At 53.1% G+C, this 17,485-nt stretch overlaps 1 protein-coding gene across 1 annotated transcript in view; it reads left to right on the forward strand.

Annotated features, from left to right (window-relative positions):
* Positions 1-2,333: 2,333 nt before the first annotated feature.
* Positions 2,334-17,485, forward strand: part of LOC311627872 (uncharacterized protein) — a 389,410-nt gene continuing 374,258 nt past the window's right edge. The window contains exons 1-8 of the mRNA XM_084894580.1: positions 2,334-2,457; positions 8,110-8,233; positions 8,646-8,774; positions 9,602-9,716; positions 10,939-11,012; positions 11,962-12,090; positions 12,483-12,523; positions 12,820-13,091. Of these exons, the coding sequence (XP_084750706.1) occupies positions 2,359-2,457; positions 8,110-8,233; positions 8,646-8,774; positions 9,602-9,716; positions 10,939-11,012; positions 11,962-12,090; positions 12,483-12,523; positions 12,820-13,077 (969 nt within the window). The 5' untranslated portion in view covers positions 2,334-2,358 and the 3' untranslated portion in view covers positions 13,078-13,091. The remainder of the gene's footprint in view (positions 2,458-8,109; positions 8,234-8,645; positions 8,775-9,601; positions 9,717-10,938; positions 11,013-11,961; positions 12,091-12,482; positions 12,524-12,819; positions 13,092-17,485) is intronic.

The following is a 17,485-nucleotide window of genomic DNA, read 5'->3' on the forward strand; positions in this document are numbered from 1 at the left end:
AGGAAGACCTTCTGGGCCCTTGGGGGTGGTCTGGTACCTCACCTGGATTCTGTTTTTGAGGCCTGGGCCTCGGGATAATCTTAACGGCCCTGCCATGATAGTCTGGGTCCCAGATGTACGTGTGAGCCCAGGCTGGAGGTCTGGGTCCTGTGAGGGCAGTTCGGGCATGGGGGGAAGTCTGAGTCACGGAGGCGGTCTGGTACCTCACCTGAACATCTGGGTTATTGAATAGTTCGGGGTAACTTGTAGTGATCTAGTCCCCTGGTACAACTCTGTGTTCCAGGTTTGTGGCCTGAGCCCCAGGTGTGCCTACTTGGCCCCACCATAAAGGTGTGGGACCCGGATGTAGGTCTGGGTGCTCAGGCCTGTTGTGGTCAATGAGGGGCGCTATGGGCCCAGGTGTGAGGTCTGTGTTAAGGGGAGGACCTAGGGATGATGAAATGGTGGTCAGGATTAGCCTGGTTAATTGGCCTCCAATTAAGGAATAGCACTGGCTGCTAGTATGGGTCCCAGGAATGGCCTTCTGGTCCTCGCCATAATGGTCTGCCACCAGGAGGTAGGTCTGTGCCCCTGATGGAGGTCTGGGTCCTCGGAGGGCCTTTGGGGCCAGGGAGGGATGTCTGGGCCCCTGGGGGCGGTCTGGTACCTCAGCTGGACTTCTGGGTTGTGGAAATGGTGGTCTGGGTTACAAATTGAGAAGTACACCCAGGATACAAGTCTGGATTCTGTGTGTTTGCCCTGGGCCCTGGGATAATCTTCACGTCCCCACCATGACAGTCTGGGTCCCGGATGTAGGTGTGAGCCCCAGGTGGAAGTCTGAGTCCTCTGAGGGCAGTTTGGGCCCGGAGGGAAATCTGAGCCCCGGGGACGGTCTGGTACCTCACCTGAACATCTTGGTTAAGGAATAGTTGTTGGGGTTAAGCACAGAGATCTCTTCCCCTGATAAAACTCTGTGTTCCAGGTTTGTGGCCTAGGCCCCGGGTGTGCCTACTAGGACCCTCCATGAAGTTCTGGGTCCCAGATGTAGGTCTGACCCTGGATGTAGGTCTGGGTGCTCAGGCATGGTGCGGTCACTAGGGGGCGCTATGGGCCTAGGTGTGAGGATTGGGGCAAGGACAGAACCTCGGGATGAGGAAATGGTGGTCAGGACTAGCCTGGTTATTTGGCCTCCAATTAAGGAATAGCACTGGCTGCTAGTATGGGTCCCAGGAATGGCATTCTGGTCCTCGCCATAATGGTCTGCGACCAGAGGTAGGTCTGGGCCCCGAATGGAGTTATGGGTCCTGGGAGGGCCTTTGGAGTCAGGGTAGGATGTCTGGGCACTTGGGGCGGTCTGGTTCTTCACCTGGACCTCTGGGTTAATGAAATGGTGGTCTTGGTTACAAATGGAGAAGTACACCCAGGATTCAAGTCTGGATTCTGTGTTTGACGCCTGAGGCCTGGGATATTATTCTTGGTCTGGGCATGCTAGTCTGCGTCCTAGATGTTTGTGTAAGTCCCAGGTGGAGGTCTGTGTCCTGTGAGGGCAGTTTGGGCCCGGAGGAAAGTCTGAGCCATCGGGGCGTTCTGGTACCTCACCTGAGCATCTGGGTTATGGAAAAGTTGTTGGGGTTTCCCATTGAGATCTCATTCCCTGATACAACTCTGTGTTCCAGGTTTGTGGCCTGGGCCCCGGGTGGGCCTACTAGGCCCCGACATGAAGTCAGGGACCCGGATGTAGGTCTGAGCCCTGGATGTAGATCTGGGTATTCAGGCATGGTATGGTCACTAGGAGGCGCTATGGGCCCAGGTGTGAGACTGGGACAAGGACATCCCTCGGGATGATGAAATGGTGGTCAGGACTAGCCTGGTTATTTGGCCTCCAATTAAGGAATAGGCAATCTGCTTGCATGGGTCCCAGGTATGGCCTTCTGATCCTTGACATATGGTCTGCGATGAGGAAGTAAATCTGGGCCCCGGAAGGAAGTCTGGGCCCCTGGGGCGATCTGGTACCTCATCTAAACATCTGGGTTAATGAAATGGTGGTCTTTGTTACAAATTGAGAAGTACACCCAGGATTCAAGTCTGGATTCTGTGTTTGACGCCTGAGGCCTGGGATATTATTCTTGGTCTGGGCATGCTAGTCTGCGTCCTAGATGTTTGTGTAAACCCCAGCTTGCGGTTACAGGGGCGGGGAAGCCGGTCCGGAGGCTGGAAGGAGGTGGGGAGGCACCGGTTGGCTGTGGCTATAAAAAGTGAGGCGTGGGCTGAAAGCGGAGGGGGGGGGGGGGGGGAGGGAAGGGCGGGGTGTGTGTGTGAAGGGCGGGTGTCACCGTCCTATAAAAGCCAGGAAGTGCCGGCCTGGCTCAGAGGAGTAACATGGCCTGGAAGTCTACGAATATGTTACTGTTGCTCCTGCTGCTGCTGCTCCTGCTGCCGCTCCTGCTGCCGCCACCACTCTTCCTCCTCGGCACACCGGTGGGTGCTCGGCGGGATTGGGGGAGGGAAGACCCCATCAGCCGGGAGGGGGCAAGTTAGGGGGGGGGGGGGGCAGGACAGAATCTGAGATCCAGAGTCCGGAGGGAAGCTGCACCCGCCCCGCAGTCCGGAGCCGCATGGGCAGTCCAGGCTCTGTGCGCAGGGTGTATCTGTGGCTGAGGGTGAGCAGCGGACAGCACAGTCCCCACGGCGGCCCCTGCCCCGGCTCTCTGGTGACTGCTTGGGGACCCCCCTAGGGCTGGGAGGGTGGGCACCGGGGAGGACACGGCCAGACCCGACTTCTTCCCACTTCTATGGAATGTGGAGTTTATGGAATTGGCATGGAAGAGGCAGTTGCACACGCGGAGGTTTCAGGAAAAGCAGCGCTGCTGACTCACGGGACCCTAAGATCCAGATCCTGAACTCCTTAGACAATGAGATTTCCTCCTTATACACGGAGTGGCCAGATGATTATGATCTCTGAACGCATGCTATCACAGTAACAGGGCCCGATGTAAAGGCTGTCCTACTGCCGTGGAACAGATTTACCCATTCGTGTTTGAAAGCAGGAAAGAGATTAATTCATCACTTAATTGGTTAGAATCCCTAAACTTTTAAAACCTGCTGCACATTGGACTCAAAACAAAAGGAAACTGGACCAACAATAATTGAGAAAACAGACTCTTTTATTCATTCACGGCTACAGTGTAAAAAGCTCCAGTCCTTTTGGATTTTATTTCAAACTTTGCTGTAATATAAAGAGGAAGTTTAGAAGACATGACATTGCTGCTTTTACAGAAGGACATTTCTATTTATTTTCGCAGTAATTCTCATGTCCCCATAAGCAGAGCTGTCACAGTGTGCACTACCTTGAATTGTTTTGTTGTTTTTTTTCCAGTTTGAGCTAATGTGTTTTATTTGTGAATAGTCTTTTACATTTTTGTAAGCTGAATATGGGCACCAAAGAACCTGTAAAAGTTATCTTTTTCAATTGAATATGCACAAATAAAAGTTTGGAAAAGGAAAAAACATACACACACACACACACACACACACACACACACACTGAGTGGCCAGATTATTATGTGTTCAGAGATCATAATAATCTGGCCACTCAGTGTATATACTAGAGCACATGTGTCAAACACAAGGCCCCCGGGCCAAATCCAGCCCGCCAGGCCTTGCAATGTGGCCCGCACCGCGCTGTCATCACTGCACTCCGCTGTCAGTTTATGACATTGTCAGTTTATGACTGTTCAGTAAACCATTCGGCCTGCGATTTAGGCTGGATTTTAGATTTTGGCCCCTTCTCTGATTGAGTTCGACACCCCTATACTAGAGAGAGGCCCAGTGCACGAAATTCATGCAGGGGGGAGTCCCCCTCAGCCCAGCCTGCACCCTCCAGTCGGGGACCCCTAAGGGTATGTCCAACTACTGGTGTAGGCCGGATCTGGCCTAAACTGGCAGTTAGACATCCCACTCAATCCTGGACTACTGGCTCCTAACTGCACTCCACCCCTCGCCAGCCTGGTAGCCCCCAACTGCGCCCGCCCCCCCCCACCCCTGCCGACATGGTTGTCCCTGACTGCCCCTCTCTTCCAGCCTGGTCACTCTTCACTGCCCACCCCACCTCCCGCTGGCCTGGTTGTCGCCAACTGCCCCCCTCTGCTGGCCTGGTCACCCCTCACTGCCTCTCACTCCCACCCCTACCCCACCCCGGCAGGCCTGGTAGCCCCACACAGCCTGCTGTTCCATTGTTACTGGAAGGACATCCTAACACTTTGCATATTACCTTTTTATTAGAATAGATTCCTGAGTTTCTCTGTTTCCTAACTTCTGTAGTGGACTCTCACAGCACCCCTCCCTGTCCCGTCCCCTCCTCCCCACCCCAGAGGATCAGTTCGATGGTTAACTTAGATTATATCTAATTCCACCCTGGATGGCTCTGGTGACCTCCCTCTAGCTAAGCTGTTCCGTCCTTGGTTTGGGCCCCTGTAGGCTGGATGTATTTAGCTATTAGGTCTAGTAATAATTAATGTCGTTTTCTAATACTTTTAAAATCGAATTTATTTAAACAATACAACAAAATTTAATCAACAATATAGTTGCCGTTGTTTTCTACTACTTGTGCCCAACGCTCAGGAAGCATTTTAATCCCTCTGTTGTAAAATTCTTGTGATTTTGATGCAAAAAATTTGGTCAATGCATTTTTGAGGCATTCTTCATTATTAAATTTTTTTCCAAGAAGAAAGTTTTGCAAAGAACGAAACAAATGGTAATTGGAAGGGGCAATATCAGGAGAATATGCAGGTTGAGGGAGAGCTTCCCATTCCAACTGCCGCAGTTTTTCAGCAGTGATTCTTGCAGTATGCGGTCGTGCATTATCGTGGTGAAGAATTACGCCCTTCCGATTAATCACCGTGGGTTCTTTTTCTCTTAAAGCTTGGGCTAACCTTTCCAGTTGGGCACTATACACTGCACTTGTAATGGTTTGGTTAGATGGTAAAAGTTCATAATGAAGAATTCCTTTAAAATTCCACCAAACACACAACATCACTTTTTTCGCATGCAAGTCAGGTTTTGGTGTGGGCTGCGGAGCCTCATTTTTGTCCAACCATTGAGGCCGCCTTTTCAAATTAACATACAGCACCCATTCCTCATCTCCGGTAACAATTTGCTCTAAAAACGGCAAACGGTTTTGACGAGAGAGGAGCGAACTGCAAATTGTGACTCTTTGGTTACGGTTGTTGTCGGTCAACTCATGAGGAACCCATTTTCCAAACTTTTGGACTTTGCCAAGTGCACGCTATTGATTGGAAATTGTTTTTTGTGAACAATTTAAAGTTGTCGCAAGCTCTTGTTGGGTAATTTGAGGATTTTGCACCAAAAGAGCTTGAAGAGCTTCTTGATCAAAATTGGACACACGGCCTCAACCACTCTTGTCATCTAACGAAAAATTTCCCTTGCGAAATTTCTCAAACCAACGCTGGCATTTTCTGGCGCTAACTGCATCTTGACCAAGAGCACTACAGATGTTTTTTGCAGCCTCACTTGCTTTTCTTCCTAATTGGAACTCGTAAAGCATGCAGTGCCGAATATGCTCTTCATCCGCCATCTTCTTAGCCTTAGTTCTGCAACAAAAACCAAACCAAACACAAACTTTTTCAAGCAAAACTTGTTAATTGCACTTCACACATTCTGTAGATACCACGTGTTTGAAGGTTATGTCAATACAAGTCAACGCCAAGCAAGATTTTAAACGAATGTTTAAAATCGACATTAATTATTACTAGATCCGATAAATAGATTAGATAATTAAGGAAGGGGCAGGACTCCAGGAATGCGCATGTGAGGGTACAAGGTCCGGCCGCTGGTTTCCTGTATTCTTTCTCAAATGGAGTTAATTATCAGCTCGAAAGATTGTGCAACAGCAGGCATGTTACTGGGACAAATTCAGATTGCTAACCCCCCAAAATGTCTTACGCTCCCCACCACTCGTGGCTGGGGATAGGCCATGGTAATGATGCCTTTATTTTAACTTTTGACTGGAGGCCTGGTGCACAGATTCATGCACGGGTGGGGTCCCTCGGCCTGGCTTGCAATTGGGCTGACAGGGCCCTCTCTCCCAGTCCGGATTGGGTCTGGGCCAGCTGGCTGGGGGGGAGGGGGGGTAGGGGTGGAGGGGCAGGAGGTTGGCTGTGGGAATGCACTGACCACCCAGGGGCAGCTCCTGTGTTTAGCATCTGCTCTCTGATGGTCAGTGTGTTGTGGGGTCGAATCCTGGGTTCAAAATAAGACCACTGGAGGCTGATGATTTATCAAAAAAAAAAAAAAAAAACAGGCAAAGATTTATTGAAACATCTGGCCAGGACAGCCACAAGAGCACCACACGCAGGCGGATTCCACACGACTGGCCTGCTTCAGGGGCAGGTAGTTCTTTTTAAAGGTTCTGAGAAAGAAAACCCCTATTTTGCAACAAACTGTTGTTTGGAATTTTCTGCTGTTCTTCCTAGACAAAATGTTGCTGTCTGACCTTGTAGGCCAGAGACCAGATATGCCCACAATCTCAATACCATGCCAGGTGTCAAGGCCAGCATCGAGATAACCACTAAGTGCACATAGGGCTGGCTCTTTAATTAAAAAAAAAAAAAAAAAAAGAAAGTTCTGCCTGTAACTACCCTATTGTTTAAGCAAGTAAGTGAAGATCGAAGTCAGAATAGTAGGGTTAAAATTCAAACAGCAGTTTTTACCCAAGTATGATTGCTACCATATTTCAAGTGTGCATCATAGCTACTGGCCGGTCATCTGGTTGTCTGGTTGTCCGGTCATAACAGTTGCTTAGGCTTTTATATATGTAGATGATTTTTTCCTGTATTGATTAAGGCATTACATATGTGTCCTTATTCCCCTTTGCCCCCCTGTAGTTATTTCTCTTTAGTTGGGGGCGGGGGGGATTGTATCAGCCTTACTGAGGAGTTATCGATAGGTTTAAAGTGTGGGTTCAAGTGCCAGCCGCCGCATGGGCACATGCATGCCCACACCTGCTCTCACCAGCCCGGGCACACCTGTGTGTTCAGGGCTGCCTCAGTGGGGGTTCTGGGCCCCTGCACTTGGTGTGGGCTGCTCTGGGCCAGGTGGAGGCAGGTGGCAGGCCAAGGTGGCTGCAGCCAGGTCCCCAGGAGCTCCCGAGGCAACACGCCCCCTGTCCTGGAGGCCAGGTATTAATGGGGTATCTACACGGCTCAGGCGCCACAGGTCCCGTGGGCAGGGCGGATGCAGGGACTGGCCCGGGAGCAGGTTGATTTTCTCAGGATTCTGTTGGCGGGAACATGCCAGGCAGCCCCTCCTTGGTTGTGGGCACATCCCCAGGGGGTGTGTGCAGGAGGCAGCTGATCGATGTTTCTCTCTCATCGATGTTTCTAACTCTATCCCTCTCCCTTCCTCCCTGTAAAAATCAATAAAATACATTAAAAAAAAAAAATAAACATGGCTTCATTGTGCCTGTTCATCCTTACCCAATGACAGCTTCCTATGGACTCTCAGTGAGAGTGGAAGGAAAGACAGAGAGAGAAAGATACATCGATTGGTTGCCTCCTGCACACACCCAGACCAGAGTCAGGGATTGAGTTGGAATCGAACCTGGGACCCTTCAGTCCACAGGCCGGTGCTCTAACCACACCAGCGGGGCCCCTCGGCTCACCTTCCGTCTCGGTGCATTTGGATGGAGAGTTTATCTCTCAGAGACGCAGTGTGAGGGATGGTTTATTCTCCCATCCTGCCCTCTGTCTGCCATGGGCGAGTCGAACGCATTTGCATGTAAAGTAATTACTGTGGAGGAGTGACTTCCTCCTACTAGGCTGCTGTCCCGGGTCCCAGGTGCTGATGCTCCCCCCCCCCCCCTTTTCTCTCCTGAAATCAAGCAGAGTCACACGCCCCCAACCATGTGGTCTCATCACCTGCCCCCCTGCCCCCCAATCTGTCAGCCGCCCCCAGCCCGGGTGCTCTCTCTGCAGGGGGCCGCCGGGGCTCAGACCCGCTGAGGGGTTCAGTGACCCTCCCGTTCCCAGGCGGTGCTCTGGCCCCCGAGGGGTGACAGTAGGAGGGGGGTGGGGGCGGCGAGAACGCGGTGTGACAAGGTCCCCGTCTTTGCAGCTGACCCTGAACACCTCGAGCAACCTGTCGTCTGAGCCGAGCGCGGCGAGACCGAGCCTGGGCAGCTGGTGCGGGCCCGGCGAGTACCAGTCTGCCCGGCACTGCTGTCTGTGCTGCCCCCCAGGTGAGTGGGGCAGGCTCTGTCCGCTGGGCCCCGCACTAACGCCTGGCTAGCAGGGAGGAGGTCGCCCTGGCACTGTGCTGGCCAGCAGAGTACGTGTCCACCACGGGGCCTTCCAGGCTGGGCCCCCGGCCCATGGCAGCCAGGATGCTGGGCTGCGCCTGGAGGGTCTCAAAGGTGTGTCCTGGGTGGGGTCGGGTCCCTGGGTGCCACCACACAGCTGTTGGGGAGCAGTGGAGGAGCAGTGGTTTCGTCATTTCCATGACCTGGTAACACGCAGAGATGACTCGAATGCAAACGCCAGGGACTGGATTTGTGTCTTCTCATTGAGAGGCCACCCAGAGCCAGGCGTGGAGGCCACACAGCGGGGTGCAGGCTGCCTGATGGGACTGACCCACCCTGACCTCTTGCTCAGGCCACTATGTCGAGGAGCCGTGCAGCAGCCCTCACACCCAGAGCAAGTGTGTGGCGTGTGACACGGGGACGTACATGGAACATGCCAACGGCCTGCGGTCCTGCCTGCTGTGCGCCACCTGCCGCCAGGGTGAGTCCCGGCCCCCGAGTCTTGACCTTGAGCCCGAAGCCCCTTGCATGTCCCTCACTGGGGAGCGAGCCCACAACATGTGCCTTTTACTGGGAATCGAACCTGAGACCCTTCAGTCTGCAGGCTCACACTCTATTCCACTGAGCCAAACCAGCCAGGGCAGGAATATATATATTAAATTAAAAAGAAAAGAAAAGAAAAGAAAAAGCGTTTTCCAAAGGTCTAAACTTGAGGATAATTCAAAAAAGAAAAATCAATGGGAAAAATATCCTGGAGTGGTGATTAACCAAATAAACAAATAAATAGATAAGTGAATGGATGAACGAATGAATGAATGAATGAAATCAGTAAAAATGTAATTAAGAGAGAAAAAGAAAGGATCTCTGAGGAGTGGAGAGGTGGACGGTCTCACATCTGCCAGAGCCGGTGCCGCACGTTGGGGAGGGTGGCGGGGACTCCTGCCCAATGGGAGACGTGGGATCAGGGCCGGCACTCGGGAGAAACGTTGGGGTGTAGTGGGTGACGTTCCCACAGGCCCACACCACTCCCCACCCGCCCGCCCGCCTCTGTGGACACCAGGGTGGCTCTCCCGTGTGTCAGAGCTGTCAGTGTGCACCCCGTGTCCACTGGCAGGGAAGGCAGGTAAAGCGACACGTGACTTCGCACAGTGCCCCCCAGAGACCAGCCCTGGTCCCTGACCCAGCGGCCGGAAGGGGCCGGTATGGTGGACAGTCCCAGCCCTGGTCCCTGACCCAGCGGCCGGAAGGGGCCGGTATGGGCGGACAGTCCCAGCCCCGGTGCCTGACCCGCCTTCCCCTCCCCCGCAGATCAGGAGATGGTGCGTGACTGCACCCCGACACGGGACCGGCAGTGCCAGTGCAAGCCCGGGGAGTACTACTGCGACTCGGAGCGCTGCCTGGAGGGCTGCCACCCCTGCACCAGGTACCGCCTCGGGCGCGGGCAGCCCTGCCGCCTGGGTCCCCGCCCGCCCGGGGCCTGTCTGCCTCGGGCTGTGCAGCGGCCCCCTCGGTGCTCCCGCCTGGAGCCTGGCAGCACCTGCCATGGAGGCGCCTGCAGATGAAGGCGAACCCCTGGCCTGGCTGTGTCCCCCGGGGCCGCCCTGGGCCAGGGCTCCGTCCACCCACAGAGCCACCGCCCACTCACCCCTCCAAAGCCCCCGAGGAGTCGGGCACAGAGGCCAAAGCTCAGGGGCTCGGGCAGGGCCCCAAGGGGTGGAGGGCGGGGCTGTGGGAGAAGCAGAGGCCCGAGGAGGGAGGGAGGTGGGAGCCATGGACGGTTCGGAGGGGCAGCTCTGGGCAGGGGAAGGGCTTTCTGGGGAGACGTGACAGCGGGAAAAATGCTAGCAGAATGGCTCCCTTTTTAAAATAAATGGGTTTTAATTGATGTCAGACAGGAAGGGGGAGGGAGAGAGAAAGTCAATGATGAGAGAGAATCATGGCCCTGCTGCCTCCTGCACCCTCACCTCCCCACCCCCTGCCAGGGATGGAGACCCCAACCCGGGCCTGTGCCCTGAGCGGGAACCACACTGTGACCCCCTGGGTCCTGGGTTGATGCTCACCCTGAGCCACGCCGGCCGGCTCCAGGTCCTTCACTCTGTGGCCCTGGGGTTCGGGGTCTCAGGATGCCCCTCCCGCACTCAGAGGGCAGGTGGGGAACCCGGTGAGGGGGGCAGGCATGGGGCTGGGGACTTAGAGGTCCCTCCGGGGTCCCCACTCAGCTGTGCAGAGAGCTGTGCGTACGGGAGGCCTTCGAAAGCGAGAGCTGGTCCTGGGTCTAAACACACCTCCCCGTGACTTCAGAACACGAGACAAAGAATGACGACGCCCTAATTTTGCGACCAGGAGGAAGGACACCTGATGGCCGGGCCTCTTCCCCGCTCCCAGGCCTGCAGACGGGGCCCGGCAGCTTCCTCAGGGAGGGACCTCCGGGGCTCCCCACGCCGCTATGGGACGTGGGCCATGACCTCTGAGAGGCCGGTTCTGGGGTGAGCACAGCGGGGCGGGGAGCAGAGTCTCTGGGGGGCCCAGACCCGGAGCTCACCCGCTGCTGGCGACAGCGCCCCGGGCCCTGGGCAGAGGTGGCCCTGGGCAGAGGTGGCCCTGGGCAGAGGTGGCGGGAGGAACAGTGGCATCTCCCTCCCCAGGTGCCCAGAGGGGAAGGTGGTCCTACAGGCGTGCAACGCCACAGCGGACACCCGGTGCGGCCTGCCGGGCCCAGGTAAGGGGCTCCAGTCGTGTGTAACGTGTACGTTCTGGAGACGAGAACCGCGTCAGAAAATTCACCATTTTATGGTGAACAATTTATTTATTTAAATATACTTTTTATTGATTTCGGAGAGGAAGGGAGGGGGAGAGAGAGCGACATCAGTGATGAGGGAGAATCATGGGTCAGCTGCCTCCTGCTCGCCCCACACTGGGGATCGTGCCCGAAACCAGGAGTGGAACCGTGGCCTCCTGGTTCACAGGCCCCCGCTGACTACACCCGGCTGGGCCACAGTGACAGTTCCATGGCTCTGAGCACCCACCGGGGTTACCGGGGACATGGCCTGACCCAGGACGTCCCTTCAGGGGGACATCAGAGCACCACTTCCTCCAACACTCATGTGACTGGGAACCCCCTGAGACCTGGCACCGGGCTCCACATGGGGGCGGGTCAGCCCTACCGGCCCTGGGGGTGCGGCCCCCCAGGAAGGCTCGCAGGCTGAACGGGCCTGCCCCCAGGCCTCTCCCCAGGGGCCCGTCTGCTGGGCCAGCGAGTGGAGATGCTGTTCGTTTCGTTTTAGGGTCCATGTCCTGGGAATGAGAGCTCCCCCCCCCAGTCTGTCTCTCCCCAGTTACTCATCCCTCAGCAGCGCCTCCAGGAAGTCCTTCTTGTTAAGGGTGAATAATGCTCCAGTGTGCATGCATAGGTGGTGCATGCATGTGTGCATGCATGTGTGGTGCATGTGCGCATGTGTGCACACGTGTGTGGGACACGTAACTTCTCTATACTTCCTCGGCCACGAACACAGGGGGTTGCAGTGCTGTGGCCCCGTGAACACGGGGTGCCGACCTCCTCAGCCTCGTGCTGCGTGTCCTTCAGGCGCCTCCCCGGGCAGTGCTGGGTCTGGCCTGGGTCCGGGCTGCCGTGAAGGGCGGAGTGGCCGCTGAGGCGTGTTTGTCCGCAGGGCCGAAGAGCAGGCACCGGCTCCTGTGTGCCATGGGCTTCCTGATCTCCACAGTGGTTGGGGCCCTCTTCCTTTTCTACGTCAGGAAGCCCGGAGACGGAGGAGGCCAGGCGGCCCGCAGCTGTGCAGGTGGGACTGGGCTGGGCATAGGACAGGAGGCAGTGATGGGGCAAGTCCGGGCGCCGGAGGGAGGACAGGGCTGGGCCTTAGCTGGCTGGTTCCTGGGGCTGAGGGCTGGCTAGATTGGGGGTCCCTCCTGCCATGGATGGGTGCCAGGGCCATCTCCCAGGTGGCAGCCCTGGCTGAGGCCAGGGTGTGGGGCAGATCTGAGGGGCAGAGCCAGGGGCCCTGGGCTCGGGCTCCTGGAAGGTTCTGGAAACAGAAAAGAGGGGCGAGGCACAGTGGCCCTTCCTGTAGCTTCCTGATCTTGTGTGTGTGTGGGGGGGTGATCGCTTCTGAGCCATCTCAGCTCAGAGGAACCTCCCGGCACCTCCGTGACCACCTGCCGTCTGTCTCCCCAGGATGTGTCTCCACCAGACGTCCTGACAGAACGGAGAGCCTGGTGAGTGGCGCCCAGGCCAGGCCGGCCCCGGAGGGGAGGTGGCGGGACCCACTCCAGCTCCATTGAGGCCCTCTCTGCCCGAGTGTCAGCCGAACGAGAGCCGAGGGCCTGAGCCGGATGTGCCTTAGACTCTGGAGGGCCCAATGCACATGGAGAAACTGAGGCACCGAGGCCCGCAGAGCCAGCCGTGAGGGCAGAGCTGAGACCAGAGGCGGCCGGGCCCCACTGAGCTGTGGGCCCCTATCCTCTTGTGGGGGCGCCCGGGCTGACCCCTGACCCTTGTCTTGCCTTTCCAGGTGCCTGAGAGCTCAGGGCCCTTCGTGTCATCGCCTGAGACCCGAGATGCAGACGCTCCGGTCCCCGCGATGGGGGCCCGCCTCCTGCCTGAAGACAGCCTGGACGTGGCGTCCGAGTCCCTGATCCTCCCCGGGACCCCGGAGAGCCCGGCGGGGGTGGACGGCCTGTGGCCGGAGGCGGAGGCCCGTGATGAGGCCGGGCCCCACGCTGGTCACCACGGCCTGACACTTCTTCACTCCCCCGCAGCCCCGGCCTAAGGATAATGGTTAAGGTCCTGGTGGATCTTGTGGGCTCAGAGGGGCCACGGCTGCAGCTGAGGAGCTCGGGAGGCCCTCAAGGCCCATTGTCCCACCTCAGAGACCAGGTGACCACACAGGGTGGTCTGAAATAATTTCCCACCCTGGCCGGTGTTGCTCAGTGGTTAGCACGTCGGACTATGCACGGAAGGGTTGGAAGATCTATTTCTGGTCCTGGGCTCAGACTTGGGTTGCAGGTTCATCCCCTGCCCCCCATCAGAGCACCTGCATGAGACAACCAGTTGATGTGTCTCTTTCACCATGATACGTGTCTCTCTCTCGGCCCCCCTCCCTCCATCCTTTATACCCCCTTTGGAGACTCCATGGAAAACATATCCTCATCAAAACAAGAATGAGCCGAAACCGGTTTGGCTCAGTGGTAGAGCGTCGGTCTGCGGACTGAAAGGTCCCAGGTTCGATTCCGGTCAAGGGGATGTATGTTGGTTGCGGGCACATCCCTGGTAGGGGGTGTGCAGGAGGCAGCTGGTCGATGTTTCTCTCTCATCGACGTTTCTAGCTCTCTCTCTCTCTCCCTTCCTCTCTGTAAAAAATCAATAAAAATATTTTTTAAAAAAACACAACAGCAATGAGGTACCACCTCACACCTGTCAGAATGGCAATCATCAACAAATCAACAAACGACAAGTGCTGGCGAGGATGTGGAGAAAAAGGAACCCTTGTGCACTGCTGGTGGGAATGCAGACTGGTGCAGTCACTGTGGAGAACAGTATGGAGTTTCCTCAAAATATTAAGAATGGCCGAAACCGGTTTGGCTCAGTGGATAGAGCTTCAGCCTGCAGACTGAAAGGTCCCAGGTTTGATTCCGGTCAAGGGCATGTACCTTGGTTGCGGGCACATCCCCAGTAGGGGGTGTGCAAGAGGCAATTGATCGATGATTCTCTCTCATTGATGTTTCTAACCATCTATCCCTCTGTCTTTCTCTCTGTAAAAAATCAATAAAAAAATATATATATGTGTGTGTATATATATATATACTTAAAAAATTTAAGAATGGGACTGCCATTTGACCCAGTGATCCCACTTCTAGGAATTTATCCTAAGAAGCTAGAAACATGAATCAGGAAGGATATATGCACCCCTATGTTCATAGTAGCACAATTCACCATAGCTAAGATTTGGGATCAGCCTAAGTGCCCATCAGCAGATGAATGAATTAGGAAACTGTGGTACATGTACACAAGGAATACTGCGCTGTGGTAAAAAAGAAGGAATTCTTATAATTTGCAACAGCATGGATGGAGCTGGAGAGCATTATGCTAAGCGAAATCAGCCAGTCAAAGATAAATATCACATGATCTCATTTGTGGATTATAATGAAAAACATAAACTAATGAACAAAAACAGATCCAGAGAAGCATCGATCAGACCTTCAATCCTCAGAGAGAAGGTAGGGGAGCGTGGCAGTAAGATCAACCAAAGGACTTGTATGCATGTATATAAGCCTAGCCAGTGGACACAGACACCAGGGGGGTGAGGGCATGAATAGGGGGGTAGGGGAGACATTGGGGGGACAAGGCCACATAGATAATACCTTAACCAATGAAGAAATTAAAAAACAAAAAAAACCAGACATCCTCAAATGACGGTGTTTGTGGCCTGGGCCCCAGGTTGGCCTCACAGCCCCGCCGTGAAGGTCTGGGCCCCGGATGTAGGTCTGAGGCCCGGATAGATGTCTGGGTTCTGGGTGGATGGCTCCGGGCTGGGAGGGAGGTCTAGATATCTGGGCTATTGAATGGTGGTCTGGATTATGGATGGAGATCTTCTCCTCTGATAGAAGACAGGATTCTGTGTATGAGGCCTGGGCCCAGGGATAAATTTCTCCGCCCCACCATGATGGTCTGGGACCCAGATGTACCCTGTTTCCCCGAAAATAAGACAGTGTCTTATATTAATTTTGGTTCCCAAAGATGCGCTAGGTCTTATTTTCAGGGGATATCTTATTTTTCCATGAAGAAGAATACGGTACACATTTATTGTTAAATGAAAATAAAGGAAATTTATTACCTGTATATGGTACGGTAGTGCAGTAATTGTCAACACAAACCAGACAAACTGTGAATCCTACAGTATCAAGAATTTACTCATTTATTCAATGACAATCATGTCATCATCTTCTGGAACATCATCATAACAATCCAATTCTTGAATTTCCTGGTGAATTTCTTGTGACTCCATTTCTTTCAGAATCAGTGGACCAAATCTCTCATGTTTAGCAATAGCACTGTCTTTAAATGAGTACTTTTTGTCAAGGTAGCCTGCTCGCAGTGCATTTGCAATGCAACTGTCAGTGATTTTCTCCCATGAATTCTTCACCCAAGTCACAACTTCTTGCAGTTTAGGTTTCACAAAGTTTATGGTAAATTAGTTTTCATTCTGAGACAGAGCCTGGGGGGCCTTATTTTTGGGGGATGCCTTATATTTCACTCAGAAGGAAACCTGTAAGTAGGTCTTATTTTCGGAGGATGTCTTATTTTCGGGGAAACACAGTAGGTGTGAGCCCCAGGTGGAGGTCTGGGTCTTGTGAGGACAGTTCGGGCCCGGAGAAAAGTCTGAAACCAGAGGATAGTCTGGTACCTCACCAGAACATCTTGGTTAAGGAATAGTTGTTGGGGTTAAGCATAGAGCTCTAGTCCCCTGGTACAACTCTGTGTTCCAGGTGTGTGGCCTGGGCCCAGGGTTGGCCTCGGCCCCGCCATGAAGGTCTGGAACCCAGGTGCAGGTCTGGGTGCTCAGGCATGGTGCGGTCACTAGAGGACGCTATGGGCCCAGGTGTGAGGTTTGGGGCAAGGGCAGGTCCTCGGGATGATGAAATGGTGGTCAGGACTAGCCTGGTTATTTGGCCTCCAATTAAGGAATAGGCTCTGGCTGCTAGTATGGGTCCCAGGAATGGCCTTCTGGTCCTCGCCATAATGGTCTGCGACCAGAGGTAGGTCTGGGCCCCCGATGGAGGTCTGGGTCCTCAGAGGGCCTTTGGGGCCAGGGAGGGACGTCTGGGCCCCTGGGGGCGGTCTGGTACCTCACTGGACCTCTGGGTTATGGAAATGATGGTCTGGGTTACAAACTGAGAAGTACACCAGGATACAAGTCTGATTTCTATGTTTGAGGCCTGGGCCCCAGGATAATCTTCTCGTCCACGGCATGATAGTCTGGGTCCCGGATGTAGGTGTGAGCCCCGGGTGGAGGTCTGCTTTCTCTGAGGCCAGTTCGGGAACAGAGGGAAGTCTGAGCCCCAGGGATGGTCTAGTACCTCACCTGAACATCTAAGTTAAAAAATAGTTATTGGGGTCAGATGGGTAAAATAAAGCTCTCCTTTAGTATTTTCTCCTTTTAATTAATCTTGCACCTCTTCTCCACATCATTGACTAATACCATGAATTAGATCAGTGACAGAGAGGAGAGGGTAACATCGTTTCTAGTATGAATCCATTATGTTATCATATGTTAGTCAGGTAATTAAGATATTATGGTAATCATATGATAAATACAAATTATATACAATAACAATGTTATTATTACAATAAAAAGAGGTTTGTTCCCTCCCAATAATTTTTCAATTACTTTTTGTGTAATCTTCAAAATGCCAGTTTAGTGTACTGTAATTTACTCAATCATTTTTCTTTATTTTTAAAATTTCTTTATTAATTTCAGAGAGGAAGGGAGAGGGAGAGAGAAATTGAAACATCAATGATGAGAGATCAATCATTGATCGGCTGCCTCCTGTATGCCCTCTACTGGGGATCAAGCCCACAACCCAGGCATATGCCCTTGACCTGAATTGAACCTGGGACCCTTCAGTCCGCAGGCCAATGCTTTATCCATTGAGCCAAACTGGCTAGGGCTCTTCTTTGATTTTTTTATATTTAGATGATTTACAATATCATTCTTTTTCCTCATATTATTTCCTTTGTACAAATTTCCTAGAGTTATAGGGGGAAATAACATTTTTATAGGTTTTTTTTTGTGTTACTCTATTGTTTTCCAAAAAGGTTGTAATCAATTATGAAGGCACTAGAAGTTGTATCAGTTATAAAAGCACCAAAGATTGTAATTCAACAACAACAACAAAAAAATAGTGCTTATATAATTGGAGCGGAATAGTACTTCAAGTTTATTTTGATTTGCAATCCTTTGAGGAACTACAAAGATAGTCATTTCCATGGGTTCTGTCATTGTATGTAAGAGAAATTTCAACTTTGGCTTAAAGCAAGTCTACATAATTATAACTTAAAGGAATCAGGCATTAGTATTTATCACATTTTATTAAATTCTTTCATAATAAAAAAGGAATTCCATGAATTTAAATGAAGTTACATCATGATAAAGTTTTCTATGAGCCTTTTCAGAATTC

This window comes from Pipistrellus hanaki (genome assembly GCF_964339955.1).
Source record: "Pipistrellus hanaki genome assembly, chromosome: 9".
Classification (NCBI taxonomy): domain Eukaryota; kingdom Metazoa; phylum Chordata; class Mammalia; order Chiroptera; family Vespertilionidae; genus Pipistrellus; species Pipistrellus hanaki.